The sequence below is a fragment of the Borostomias antarcticus genome (assembly GCF_949987555.1).
Source record: "Borostomias antarcticus genome assembly, chromosome: 18".
Lineage (NCBI taxonomy): Eukaryota > Metazoa > Chordata > Actinopteri > Stomiiformes > Stomiidae > Borostomias > Borostomias antarcticus.
The window spans coordinates 23079422-23094401 of record NC_140251.1 but is presented as its reverse complement, the minus strand read 5'-3'; the positions used below and the strand labels follow the sequence as shown (position 1 = coordinate 23094401).

The following is a 14980-nucleotide window of genomic DNA, read 5'->3' as shown; positions in this document are numbered from 1 at the left end:
GGATATGTAAGCCCGGGGGACTCCAGAAGCAGTTGCAGGGTATCGACTAGCCCGGAGGGCTGCGGCTTCTGCCGTAACCATGCAAAGCAGCGGGAGTGGGAGGGGTTCGGAGAAACCATGGACAAGGACTTTCGGTCAGCAACAAAGTGTTTCTGAAAGACCATCAGACACCTCAGGAAGGGAAAGCGGGGGACCATCCAAGCTGTATACAGCAAAGAAGGGCCACTGCTGACCTCAACTGAGGAGGTTGTTGAGCGTTGGAAGGAGCACTTTGAGGAACTCCTGAACCACCCTCTACAATCGAGGCAGAGCCGGAAGATGATGGGGGGTCATCGTCAATTTCCCAGGAGGTCACTGAGGTAGTCAAACAACTCTACAGTGGCAAAGCCCCAGGGACTGATGAGATCCGTCCAGAAATGCTGAAGGCGCTGGGTGTTGAGGGGCTGTCTTGGTTGACACGCCTCTTTAACATTGCGTGGAAGTCCGGGTCAGTGCCAAAGGAGTGGCAGACTGGGGTGGTGGTCCCAATATTCAAAAAAGGGGACCAGAGGGTGTGTGCCAATTATAGAGGCATCACATTACTCAGCCGCCCAGGGAAAGTGTACTCCAAGGTGCTGGAAAGGAGGGTCCGGCCAATAGTCGAACCTCAGATTGAAGAGGAACAATGCGGATTTCGTCCTGGTCGTGGAACCACCGACCAGCTCTTAACTCTCTCAAGGATCTTGGAGGGGGCTTGGGAGTTTACCCAACCTGTCTACATGTGTTTTGTGGACTTGGAAAAGGCTTACGACCAGGTCCCTCGAGAGGTCTTGTGGAGGGTTATGCGGGAGTATGGGGTGAGGGGATCCCTACTTAGGGCCATCCAATCCAACCAGAGCGAGAGCTGTGTCCCTGTCCTCGGCAGTAAGTCGTCTTCCTTTCCGGTGGGGGTTGGCCTCCGCCAGGGCTGCACTTTGTCACCAATCCTGTTTGTGAATTCCATGGACAGGATATCGAGGCGTAGTTGTGCGGAGGTGGGTTTGCAGTTTGGTGAGCTGGGGATCACGTCGCTGCTATTTGCAGATGATGTGGTCATGATGGCATCAACTGCCTGCAACCTCCAGCACTCTCTGGATAGGTTCGCAACTGAGTGTGAAGCGGCCGGGATGAGAATCAGCATGGTTCTCAGCAGGAAACCGGTGGTCTGTCCGCTCCGAGTAGGAAATGAGTCCTTACCCCAAGTGACGGAGTTCAAGTATCTGGGGGGCTTGTTCACGAGTGAGGGAACCATGGAGAGGGAGTTTGGCCGGAGAATCGGAGCAGCTGGTGCGGTTCTGCAGTCGCGGTTCTGCAGTTGCTTTACCGCACTGTTGTGACCAAAAGAGAGCTGAGCCAAAAGGCAAAGCTCTCGATCTACCGGTCCATCTTCGTCCCCACCCTCACCTATGGTCATGAAGGATGGGTCATGACCGAAAGAACGAGATCACGGATACAAGCGGCCGAAATGAGTTTTCTCCGGAGGGTGGCTGGGGTCTCCCTGAGAGATCGGGTGAGAAGTTCAGTCATCCGGGAGAGACTCGGAGTAGAGCCGCTGCCCCTTGCGTCGAAAGGAGCCAGTTGAGGTGGTTCGGGCATCTAGTGAGGATGCCTCCTGGACGCCTCCCTAGGGAGGTGTTCCAGGCATTTCAGGCTGGGAGGAGGCCGCGGGGTAGACCCAGGACTAGGTGGCGGGATTACATCTCCGCACTGGCCTGGGAGCGGCTTAAGATTCCCCAGGCAGAGATGGTTGATCCTGCCAGGGAAAGGGATGTCTGGGGCCCCCTGCTGGAACTGCTGCCTCTGCAACCCGACCCCGGATAAGCAGATGAAGATGGATGGATAAACATTTGCTTGAAAAAAAGAAGAAAAAAAATACTGCTTACGTTAAACAGCACGCAAAACAGTGCATGTACCAATGTTTCTGTCGGACTCGCACTGATGCGACTGAATTTAATTTTCTAGTCGCATTGGAAATTATCCACTCGCAAATGCGAGCAAAACAGTCGCACTGTCCAGCGCTGATAGACATCTAGAATCTTCTAACACATGTCAACACTGTTACTGAAGCATACGTCAACACTGTTACTGAAGCGTCAGTCAACACTGTTACTGAAGCCTAAGTCAACACTGTTACTGAAGCGTATGTCAACACTGTTATATGGTGAAGGCATGCCAAGCATAATATCAACACAAAGGCCAGCACCTTTAGAGGGAGAATGAGATTGTAAAAATGTTTACCAAAAGATAAAACAGAGTAACCTGTTTCAAATACAACACCGCTGTGTCATACAGCCCAGTATGTGCACTGGAGGACTCTGCTGATCCACTCACTGCTGCATTTGACTGCATCCTGAGGCTGGATATGCAGAAGCTAATCTCAGCTCCTTCATGTGCTGGGTAAGTGCTGGGGGTCTTGTGACGTTCTCCCAGTGGGCAGACAGCGTGCTTTCACTGGGACTGTTGAGGTTCCGCTAACAAAGAGACACGCTGTGATCCTCCTGCTACACAGCAGCACACAGCCAGCGCCTCTCTGAGAATTACCCCCCCTGCTCAGAGCTCAAAGCAGAAGAACGCCATCGTTCTGAGACGTGGTTCACGATGAGGAACACCATCGTTCTGAGACGTGGTTCACGCTGAGGAACACCATCGTTCTGAGACGTGGTTCACGCTGACGGAGATGCAGAGCTCCCCTGCCTCTCCACCCCCTGGGGGCGTGAGGATGAGGTGTGAACATGGCAGAGAAGCTTTGGAGGAATCCACACCAAACTAGCCATATCGCTCTGTTCCCTTCTCGGTGTGTGAAAGGAGGACAAAAGACATGTTCTTCTGAAACCAGGTCTTTGTATAGGAGTTCCTGTGGCTTCTTAGATGCATTTCAGGATATAAATCCACATATATAGTTATCCATACTGGATAACTGTATATCCAGACACCTTTTGAATTAAGCCACTACAGTAGGTCACTTCTGTTCTGTTTCATACTAGCCTGCCGTACCTCCAAAGTAGGAGACTTATTACAAACCCTGAATGCTCAATCTGAAATAGGCTATTTTTAGTGTGCGTATTAATTCATACCACCAACCTTTTGACACCAATTATACTGGGAATGTCTTGAGGCCTACCCCGTGACTGACGGATTCAGAGAATTCCTTCGCCAGGTCTCCTAACAGGATGACGTTGATGGACGTGTTCTCCGATGACGAGCTCTGCTGGGCGTTCTCTGAGGGAGACCAGGAGACATTTCTCAGATTAGGAAGCCCAATATCAGCACTCTAGAGCCACTCACATATGTATACATAGTGGATACATTTAAACATAACGGATACATTTACACAAAGTGGATACATTTACACATTGTGGATACATTGACACACAGTGGATACATTTATTGGCTGCATTTACACATAGTGGCTGCTACCATCAATCTGGAGGGTTTGCACATAGTGGCTGTCGTCATAGCTGCTGATTTGACGAGTTCTGGTGTGCTACATTCGGAGGAGTAAGACAGGGAACAACACCTTTTCACCAGTTCAAGTTCTTTGCATTTAAGTGGCATCTCAAACTTGGCACTCTCAAAATGTTTAAAATAAATCAGTCTGACTATTAAACACACATACACAGACTAGTAAACACACACACACAGACTAGTAAACACACACACACAGACTAATAAACACAAATACAGACTAGTAAACACACATACACAGACTAGTAAACACACACACAGACTAGTAAACACACAGACTAGTAAACACACATACACAGACTAGTAAACACACATACACAGACTAGTAAACACACATACAGTACAGACTAGTAAACACACATACACAGACTAGTAAACACATACACAGACTACAATAAAATAGAAAGTGGATCTCGTTCTCTACCTCATGTAAATCACATAACAAACACATTCTATTCTCCTCTGAATTATTAGTAAACCTTCCTGTTTCTAAAGCTAATGGCAATGTTCCTGACCATAACTGAGCGCAGAGATCTTTGTCTTTTATTTAAATTTGCTTTAAAATAGGGTTACGCTTCAAAGTCTTCCTTTATAAGACAAAAAGTTCTAAGTTTCTAAGTTTGGGTTTACTCCAAATATCAATAGCCCACTTTTGTTTACTTTACAAATACTTTACATATATTATTGTACTATTCAAGTAGCCGTCACATTGCAACACAAATATTTCAGACAAAACATGAACGCCTTTTATGCCTGTTGGTAGGGTGCTCATGTGGTTTGCTTGGAGTGCTGGAATGAGTCGATTGAGACTGATAAGAGTTTTATTCAAAGTGGCTCTGATCATACTGTAACAAGGCATGTGGTGGTGGTCGCTGTGGAATACTAGCCAATGGCTGGTAAAAAATCTGGCTGGCTAGTAATTTTTGTAATTTACCAGCCAGTGGGCTAGTAAGCCAAAGAGTAAGTTTTGGACCCTGCATGCACATATTATACACAATATTATAATAATTTGATATGTTTTTCGTAATGCACTTGATGACAATGTAATTAGCTAGCCAACCACACAAGCTAGCCAGCCACACAGGCTAGTAGGCAGCCACACAAGCTATCCAGCCACACAAGCTAGCCAGCCACACAAGCTAGCCAGACACACAAGCTAGCCAGACACACAAGCTAGCCATCCTAGCCTTGCTGCGTTACGCACCTTAAGACCCCAGAACGTTACGATAAGGGAAGTAATTACTCCCATCAGGTAAATGTAACAAACTCGATTAATGTCACAGACTGCTAGCAATTGGAAAAGGCTAGAGTCTAGCAGCTTGACTAAGCTTGCCTATTTAGCTTAGCTAGCTACTCGCAAAGTCTTTCTAGTTTCAAAGGGATCACTGGGGAATACAGCCCAAAAACACCTTACCCTAGGTGTCGCCAAAAATAACCAAACTGAAAAGTTTGAGATTGCAACTTTAAATCAACAGCTCTACTGTTATGACATTTCTAGGGGAAAGAGTGACAGAAAAGAATTTAAAAATTTGGACAAGAAATGTGAGCCATAACTAGGGTTGCAAAGGGGTAGAAATTTTCCATGGGAAGTTACGCTCGGGAATTTTGGAATGTTGACCTTTTTTGTAGCCTATACCAGCTTTTTTCAACATTTATTTTATATATTTATTTTAGGATTTTATCTCGTTTTCATCCAATGTGGTAGCCAATTGACCCTGACCTAGTGTCCAGTTACCCCCTACTAACTGTTGAAGATTCGTTACACAGCCCGGCTAGTTGGCAATACGAAAGGGAAAGAGACAACTCCTTGACTCTCTCAGCTCACAACCGTAATTCCAACACCAGACAGGTTTGCTGTTGTGTGATGAGCTCTCAAGCCGAGATTAAACTAACCACCCTCGGGTAGCGACGGCCCTATAGGCCGCTCCCTCTGGGATCCAGCCATACTCAAATCTGGCGAGACTACCGGTTCCCGGTGGGCAGCTGTACCAGAACACAACGCATTAAACCGCTACACCACTGTAGACCCCTATAACAGGAACTTAAAGGAGAATGCCCTTTTTCGACAACCTGGACCTTATTTACGGCATATTATAAGATGTTTGACTCACCGAGATAACTTCGGTGTAATTCGGAGGCCTGTAGAAGAAATTTAAAATCCAGCGCGAGCCAAGTATATCCATGTAATGGCGGTAGACGGGGCACTGAGAATGCAGCTTCTAGAGAATAGAGCGCTGTGCGGATGCGTGCTGGAGCAAGTGGGGAAGCTGTATTTAGTTTCTAAAGACGTTTCTAAAGATCATATTACAGAGGCATGTGAAAACCACAACAAGCCCTCGCTCTATGCAAGCACAACTAGTGATTCATAAAAACAGATTGATGAAAACAACCGCTTCGCAGCAGAAAATACATTTTTTAGAAGCTGCATTCTCAGTGCCCCGTCCGCCGCCATTACATGGATATACTTGGCTCGTGCTGGATTTAAAATTTCTTCTACAGGCCTCCGAATTACACCAAAGTTATCTCGGTGAGTCAAACGTCTTATAATATGCAGTAAATAAGGTCCAGGTTGTCAAAAAAGAACATTCTCCTTTTAACGTAGCCTAGTTGGGGAAAAAAAACATAAAATGCAATTTTAGATCTTGCAGCATGATCTTGGTTAAAACAACCTGATTTAATGCAAATTCAGTTGAATTTCAACCCTTTACTGTGTATTCATCCATCACATGTGCAGTGCATCCTTCCATCACATGTGCAGTGCATTCTTCCATCACATGCACAGCTAATTGCACACTAAGAGGGCTGTTGTATCCATTAAAGTTCTACTCACAAAAAGACCAAGCAAAAAATGTCATTTTTAAAATTTGTATTAGAAATGTTTGCCTCCATGTCTGCAATGACAAAACAAAATGTTTATATTTATGTCTGTTTAAGACAAGGTAAGGTAAGGTACAGTTGGTATAAATAACCCCAAAATTCCAAGTTTATCCCCGTTAATTCCCATGAATTCCTATAAATTCCCATGGAAATTTTCCAACTTTAAATATTCCCGGAATTGTGCAACCCTAAGTAGAACTGCAGAAACACACACACAGACAAACACACACACGCACGCACGCACACACAGACAGACAAACACAAACAAACAAACAAACAAACAGACAGACATACATACAAACAGACAGACTGGTAGGCAGACCGGCAGAGAGACTGGTAGACAGACTGGTAGGCAGGCAAGCAAAGAGACTGGTAGACAGACAGACTGGTAGGCAGGCAGACATAGAGAATGGTAGACAGACAGACTGGTAGGCAGGCAGACAGAGAGACTGGTAGACAGACAGACAGACTGGTAGGCAGGCAGGCAGACAGACAGACAGGCAGGCAGACAGGCAGACACACACCCAGCAGCAGCCAGCTCCACCCAGACACGGTCCTCTGCATGGTCACAACAAGACAGTACCTTCAATCACCGTCTTCAGGAGGAAGTCGTTGTCCCCCAGGGATACCAGTGGTCCCTTGTGAAGCACTCTACCCTGGGAGAATAAAAGGAAAATACCAAACTTGTGAAAAATGGGGAAAAATTGTAAAAATATGCCAAGGATTAGGGCTGGGTATCGTCACTGATTTCCTGAGTTTCCGATTCATAGGTTTCCTATTCAATATAAATTCGGTAAGGGATATTTCAGTTACAAGACTAATTTGGATTGATATGAAAGAGATTCTCAGAGAACTAATGCTGTAAAGTGTACAAGGAAGAACCCTCTAACCTGGAGCATTAATTAAAAATTTCATATATTAATGTGTACATTAAGAATTGACCCCAAAGCAGTTAAATTAATGTACTTTTTGTGCAAGGCGAAGCCGTCGCACCAAGAATAGCTAATGTCGGGTTGTCCCTCGCTGCCCCTTCCGTGGTTGACCTGCAGTTCTATGTTGCTACCACAAGAGGCAGTGGTCCCAGAGCATCAAAACAAAAGACTATGACACCATTGATTTTCAAGAGGTCCAGTGGCCTAGTGGTTAAGGAGCTCGTCTACCATGCTGAACATTGGGAGTTCAAAACCCACAAAACTCGTGGGTTCAAAACTTGTGGTGAAGCTATGTAAAAATGTGGTTACCTGGTGGTTCTATGTCAGTTATTGAATTTATGTGGTAGAGCCACCACCCATAAATAAACGAGCGTGGGTCATATTTGTTCATTATAGACCCTTTTACAGCCTTCGTCAGCACAAGTATGTGCACATTCTTGAAACAGTAACAGGGGGAGACAGACAAATTCAGAGCGAGCCGTATTTTGACCGGCACCCCATTTGATATCATATATGCATTTTTACTATTTCAAACCAAGTTTCCAGAGGCTTTAATGAGTGCTCTTTTATTGGATTATGTGTAATGCTATACCTTATTGGTGCCCTTCCAATGGTCTTAACTTGACACTCCCTCTAGATGACCTTCCAACGGTAAACAGAGTCATTCTAAAGTGCCCTCTATGCTGCCACTACATGACAGTAACCCCAGTAGAGAAAAAGGGATGCAGTGCTATTCGCCTTATTCACCTCAGCTGCCATATTGGTCAGTCTGACGTAATTAGGGGTGCGGATGCGTAAGTGCCTGTTGCCTTCAATGTTAAAAGTTCACTGTAAAAACACCACATTCGCATTTGGAAATACATGGAGGTGAATGAGCCATAGTTAGCCATCAGCTGCATTCACTCCGATGTATTTCCAAACGCGAAAACAACGGCGGTGAAAAACAATCAGAGTCTGGTAATGATGTTTGTAACCCCGATAGTGTATTCAGCCTGTTATTTTGACTATTTCGGTTCTTGGAAATTGAAGTCGACCGGCATCCCAGACTGACCAATATGGCCCTCTCCACTGCTCAGATGTCTGAGGGAGCTACTGGGTAATACAGGTGGGTAATACAGCAAGCTCTCTTTTAAGTTGCAAAGACTGAGTTTTACCAATTATGCACATACTTGCCAACCCTCCCGATTTTCGCGGGAGACTCCTGATGTTCAGTGCCCTCTCCCGGGGTCATATTTCTCCCGCATTTCTCCCAATTTCTGACAATCAGATTTACTCACGAGTTACGACCCGTTTCATTCTAACATAACGCTCCAAATTTTACTGTTTCCATTCGGACTTCAATACAGCTACACCGTTGTTTGGTGTCCATGGTAGCTGTGTAGTCAACGCGTGCGTTACAGGACTTTCTCCCTGAGGATCTAGCGTCTACCGTCTCTTGACTGACAGAAGAGAGAATGAACTCTTCAAAGAAAAAAAAATACTCATGTAAATTCCAGCCTCAGTGGAAAGTAGAGTTTACATTTCTCACTTGCATTTTGTAAACTGTGCAGAGTAGACTTCTGTATCGAGCATGGTGGTCGCACAGACGTGAAGCACCATGGAGACACCGAAAAACACAAAAAGTCTGTGACACAGCACCAGGGTCAAACAAGCATTATCCTAAAATCCTTTTCATAATGTCAGTAGAATACAGGAAAATGTCTCAACATGTGGTATTAGTGTATGGTTTAGGTTTTAACTGGCTTTAGACAATAGTTGGCTGGCTTTAGTTTAGCTAAGGTGTTAATTCACTAAATAGGTTGGCTACCTTCCTAATGCTACATCCCTAATGGTTTGTAAAATAAAACATTTTAAACATACTTTTTTTGCCTGGATTAATAATCCATAATCTTAATCAAGAATTATACAACGGTTAGTTCTGGTTCTTGATTCTGATTGGCTGGAAGCCGTTGTTAAAATACTTTGTAACACACACCTGGAACCGCATATCATTCCATTTTCAGTATTAATGCGCCTCCAATTTGATCAAATGCATTGTAGTTGTTGTTGCTTGGCAACCCTTTTGTTAGGGGAACTATTTTGCTCGGCGGAATTGAGGGAATGATGCTTCGTTTTGAATACATGTTAATATTTTACATTGCTGTGTGTTTATTTTACACTAATAGCTGTAGTAACCATTGTATAAAAGCAATAAACTACTAAATAAACAAAAAATCCTGTGCCGGCCACTGCCACCCACAGCCTACACGAAACTGCAGGTAGGCTAAACACAAGCCAGCGAATAGCCGGCTATATAGTCGTATAGTCTACGACTGTAAATGCACAAGGCAAAATATGGCTCAAGCAGCTGTCATTCTGCAATTTTTCATATGATATCGGGGAAATCCAAAAAGGGTTTGTCGGTTTGTAAAAAGTCTTCTTAAGAATCTCTCACTGTTTGCGCACTGCAGATTCTTTTTTAAATTGCACAATGAAGTTCCATATAGAATCTTAACGTCCATATTTCTTTTTCCAAGTGAACTGATCGGTCAGCGAGCAGTGCTTCATACGTTTTGATCCATAATCTGGAACTTAACCTGCCCCGGAGCAGGTTAGCTCGGCAGCATAAGTTACCACGGCGATATAGCACGGTGAAAAGTGAACCACCTTCGTGGTACGGATAAACCAGGCTTGAACCTGAAGTTATCGCGCTAACCCCGTAATCCTGTTTTGTAGTACAGGGCCCTGGCATCCATCCTCCTGAGCTAGCTGCTAGCTAACGTCAGAGATTTTATATAGAGAATATTTGCTAATGTCAACTCGGAGCTTCCTCGAGTGTCGCGTGCGTTGTCTAACCTGACTGAATGAGAGGCCGTGTCCGAAATGCCTGCTACCTGCTATATAGCAGGCGAGAAGTAGCATGCTACTTCAAAACTGTGCCTGCTAACTCTTGCCTGCTATTCTCACCTGCTACCTTGCCTGCTATATTGGCGAAAAAAACGTTGAAAAACGTAGCATAGTTCAAAGCAGTGTTTCAGCTGGTAAGGTTTTGCCGTGGTGCCCCGGCACGGCAAAATCCTTGCCACCACACCATACATTTGATACAAAAAATAATAATACAAATTAGGCTATAAAGTCTACTGTACTAAAGTCTTAAATTAAAAACCGTAAACTTTCTTATTTCTATCTAGAAGCGCTTTCAAAACCATGACAATGTCGTGCACGCATTTTTTTTTTCAACAATAGCTTGGGCCGCGCACTCCGTGAATGCTGCTTTCTGTGGTCAACTCAAAAGACAGCGCGTGAAGGGATGTTTTCTTCAGCAAGCCTATTACAAAATAATGTAGACTAGTGATTAACCAGTGTTTGAATCGGACCAAAATGTGCTGGTAGGCTACCTAGCCTACTCCTCACTAGGGTACATAAGTTTAAAATATAACTATTATAATAACTAATATAACTCCTGCCCACCTCTGGCTTATTTGGTCTTATTATTCGCTGATGACAACTGGCGGATCCTAAAGCATAAACCCTACATTTTCCAGATGGACATACGACAATATTTGAAGAGGAACAGAAAGTACAATGATGTTGAGAGCAGTCAGGTAGGCTAGCCTATTATTTCCCCTGGACCAGTAAACTCTGTTCAGGCAAGTGCCTCATGCAGTTGTCTGATCGGACAAGTAAAAAATAGCCTATAGTTGAAGTGTGTAACGTTATCTAAAAAATACAGTGTAGAAACACGACGTGAAGCTACACATGCACCCAGTAGCTAGAGTAGCCTAGCCTATGTTTGAGCCGAAGTGGAGCCTCCATCTACGTAGCTTACGCACTGCTGTCTGTCAGTCAGCAAGCATAATTTGTCAATGAGACGGCCCACACCACAACAATGCGATGAGCAACTGTCTTTTTGGCTGGCTGAACCGAAAGTTTAGCGAAGTAGTTTTTAAATGTAAGTATTGGCAAAATTTGTCCCTGGAAAAATTATTTTTTCTGTCAGATATTTTAGTTATAACGACACAGAGCTACAAATGCAGTTTTGTGTTTATATGTGAGCTAAAAATTAGATTGAGAACTCACGATGTCGTAGCTAACTAGTAGCCCTGTAGCCATGGAAACACGACGTTACCGGCTAAGTTAGCCAGCAAGTGGAACGTAACAACGTAACCCACACATTCCCGTCACCTGACTCAAGTAGCATGCTACATTTTCTCGCCTGCTATATCGTTTTTGTGGAGTAGTACGTACTAAGTAGCATGCTACTTCTCGCCTGCTATATAGCAGGTAGCAGGCATTTCGGACACGGCCAGACACTACGAAAACATGTTTATGGCCCGCCCTACTCTGCCTCTGATTGGCTAGAACTGTAGTAAGTAATGTGATTACACCATTGGTAGTTGGAACTATCCCTTCCACTTTGCTTTAAACCGACTGGTTAAATGACTGTTGCTCCGGAAATATAATAAAATATTCCTGAGAAAAAAATATTCCTGCAACAGAATATTCCCACGCCGGAATTCCAGCACTGTGCAGGAGAACTTCCAGCCCTGGAGTAGTGGTGAGAGCATTGGACTCCCACCCAGGAGACCGGGGTTCCCGGTGGGGATAACTATATGTTATCATCAGTGCTTTAGCCACTGATCACTACCATTAATGTTATGGAAGCTGCTGCTAGTTGTTGTGAGCCCATGAGCTAACTGGCTATCCCGCTCTCATTGTGCTGGATTAGCATTGGAAGCATTGGAACTTATGTGTCCAGGTGACCCATATTTATTTATCAGACATTATTTCATGTCATTTCAATTCACAGCTATTTCAGTGGCATGACTAGCTTCAGTCCTACCAGTCCTGAACAGAAACAAGTCAGCCTCGCACCTAAGCCAGGCTGGACCTGGCCTGGTCAGTTAAGATGACCAACACACAGCAGTCAACACAATATAGTGCAAGCTTCAACTCTACAGACTCTACAGTCAGTGAGAGTAACCAGTCTGGAGAACTGAGTGTCTTTCCAAGGACCTTTTATTTTGAAATGTCCGCAAAACCGGAAGTCTTCCATCAGCAAGTTGCCTAACAATTAGCTTGTTAGCTGTCTTTTCAATGCTAGCTAACGTCAGCTAATGATCAGACTGATGATTCAGATGATCAGATTGATTATAGTATTACTAATGTCGTAGCTAGATAGCTAAATGATATGAACTAGCTACTGGCAGTTGCTAAACTTATAAGCTAAAGTGTTAGCTACGTAGCTAGCTAGCTCTAATGTTAGTTAGATAGCTACTCTAAAGCGCCAGATAAATGGGTTTAAAAGCTTCAAGCATCCACAGGAAAAAGCTATATTAAAAGATCGATCTCGGGATTTATGAATCAATCACCGTTAATTCAAATGAAGATCGATTTTGAATCGTAATTTTTTTTTTCCAACCCAGCCCTACCAAGGATATTAATTGGACCAGGCTTTGTAAAAATCTCAACATGAGCCAATGAGCACAATCTGAGAGACACCATAGTAAAAGAGGGGGGAGACTGGTTTCATTGTTAATCGCTTTGGCGACATTTGGTACAGTCCAGAAAGGTACTAAGTAACAAGCTTCGGATCAAATTGAAACTTAGGGGCGAGGCTAGTTAAACAGGTACTGTGGCAGATGAGACATTACACATTGCATCTCCATGGAAACAAAGAGAGGACGGCAGGTGAGACCAGGGGGAGGAGCAGAAAGAGGGAGAGTGAGAGAGAGACAGCAGGTGAGACGAGGTGGAGGAGCAGAGAGAGAGAGAGAGCAGGTGAGACCAGGGGGAGGAGCAGAGAGAGAGAGAGAGAGAGAGAGAGAGAGAGAGAGAGATCAGGTGAGACCAGGGGGAGGAGCAGAGAGAGCTGTCAATAAGGGGATGGAGAGGGAGTGTGCAGGAGAGATCCTAGGATTCCCTCAGGAAGTCCCACCTTCACAGCCCTGTCAGCGCAGTCCATGGTGGGGGTGAGCAGAGGGATGGGAACCCTCTTGAGGTGGGAGGGCCCTTGGGGGCCGGGACTGGCCCCCTCCTTCACCACACGGACCGGCATGGCTGCAAGCTCCGTAAAGCAAACAATATCTGACAGAAATTCTGAAACAAGCAAAACCAACAAAATGTTAGTCTGACTGACGTAACACAAGGTGAAACAGAACAAGACAGGGTAACACGAGAGCCAATATGACTGAAGAACTAGGGTCTGTTGTCTGACTGGGTCCCCTACAGGAAATGGTGTGTGTTTTTGGGGAGCTTTGACTGGCAAGTCCCACGGTGCTACCTATACCGTGTGCTGCAGGGGAGGGACAGTACAGCCTAGGAGGAGGCACCCAATCTGTTCAGTCAGCTGTGTTCAGTCAGCTGTGTTCAGTCAGCTGTGTTCAGTCAGGCAGAAACAGATCCAAGTCACATCAGGAGGTAGAGGCACTGGCATAGAGTACCACGCCCAAACAGGGCTAAAGCCCACTCGACTCACGGTACAGAATAATAGCGGGTGCAGATCCGAGAACAATGGTAGAAAGAGAATAATCCACACTCCGGTCAATAATTTTTATGGCTTTATTCCATAGCAGCAGTCAGTGAACGGACGCGTTTCGGCCGTAAGGCCTTCTTCAGCGTTTAAAGACGCTCTCGCGGAACTGACCTCTACATACTGTCTTCAATAATCAGTAGCCTACGTCAAAAAGGTGAAGGTTCAGCTACCTGTGCTACGTCAAAAAGGTGAAGGTTTGGCTACCTGTGCTACATCAAAAAGGTGAAGGTTCAGATACCTGTGTGCATATGCAAAGGGTCGAACATTTACATAATACAGATACAATACAGAGTTACAACCATAATACAATATATACAACAATTTAAATTTTCTGACAACTTTTGTGTATCTTTGGTAATGTGGGCTGTTCTCTTAACATATACAGATGTGAGAACATAAGAATGTAACTTGACCCGCGGTATTCTAACAGGCGCTTTACGGCATTCCGCACCACCGCTCGCACGCCCATAGGGGCGCAGTAATACTACTCATTGACCCATTGCTGTAGCTCATCTCGCACATTAGATGAGCCTACCGTTCTCAAACTCCTTGTTCTCTGTCTGGTTGTAATTTAATTATTACGAACGAAGCCTATCTATTTATAGTTTCTATCTCTGTAACTGCCGCCGGGTCTATATCTGTTAACTCATGTGTCGGGACAAGTAGAAGTTTAATACAGTAGGCTGACTGAGTGTTCTCATATGGAACATGGCATCAGGACGAGTAAGATGGCTAACGGAGCTGACCAGAGATGTGTTTGAAATGGTTCACTCACTCCCTATTCCCTATGTAGTGCTACCATGGATGTATTGAGTGCGACTCATAGTGAACTACATGGGGAATGATTTAACAGTTTTGGGACACTACATGGAATGTCACTGCGTAAGATATTCATGACTCAAACAAGCAGACGCGCCGATCACTGATGGCAGCAGGTTGAAATATCAGGTAGTATTCAGGTTCCATGTTTAGTTGAATGATAAATCCCATATAAATGGTTGGAATTCTAATGATGTGCAAGTGTGTTTTTGTCAACTTTAGTGCTGTCTGCTAATAGCAGGCTGTGAAGCTGCACGATAAGACCGTGATAGCAAGTTAGCTTACGACAGCAGCTTCATAATATTAACAGTAGCTGTCGGTGGCTAAAAAGCAGATAGCTAACTTTACAACGATG

General features: G+C 44.7%; 1 protein-coding gene across 1 annotated transcript in view; it reads right to left on the bottom strand.

Annotated features, from left to right (window-relative positions):
- Positions 1-13329, bottom strand: part of pot1 (protection of telomeres 1 homolog) — a gene marked incomplete at its 5' end in the record, with an annotated part of 97507 nt that extends 84178 nt beyond the window's left edge. Inside the window, 3 exons of the mRNA XM_084452838.1 lie at positions 3140-3237; positions 6944-7016; positions 13210-13329. Coding sequence (XP_084308964.1) covers positions 3140-3237; positions 6944-7016; positions 13210-13329 — 291 coding nt within the window. The remainder of the gene's footprint in view (positions 1-3139; positions 3238-6943; positions 7017-13209) is intronic.
- Positions 13330-14980: the final 1651 nt, after the last annotated feature.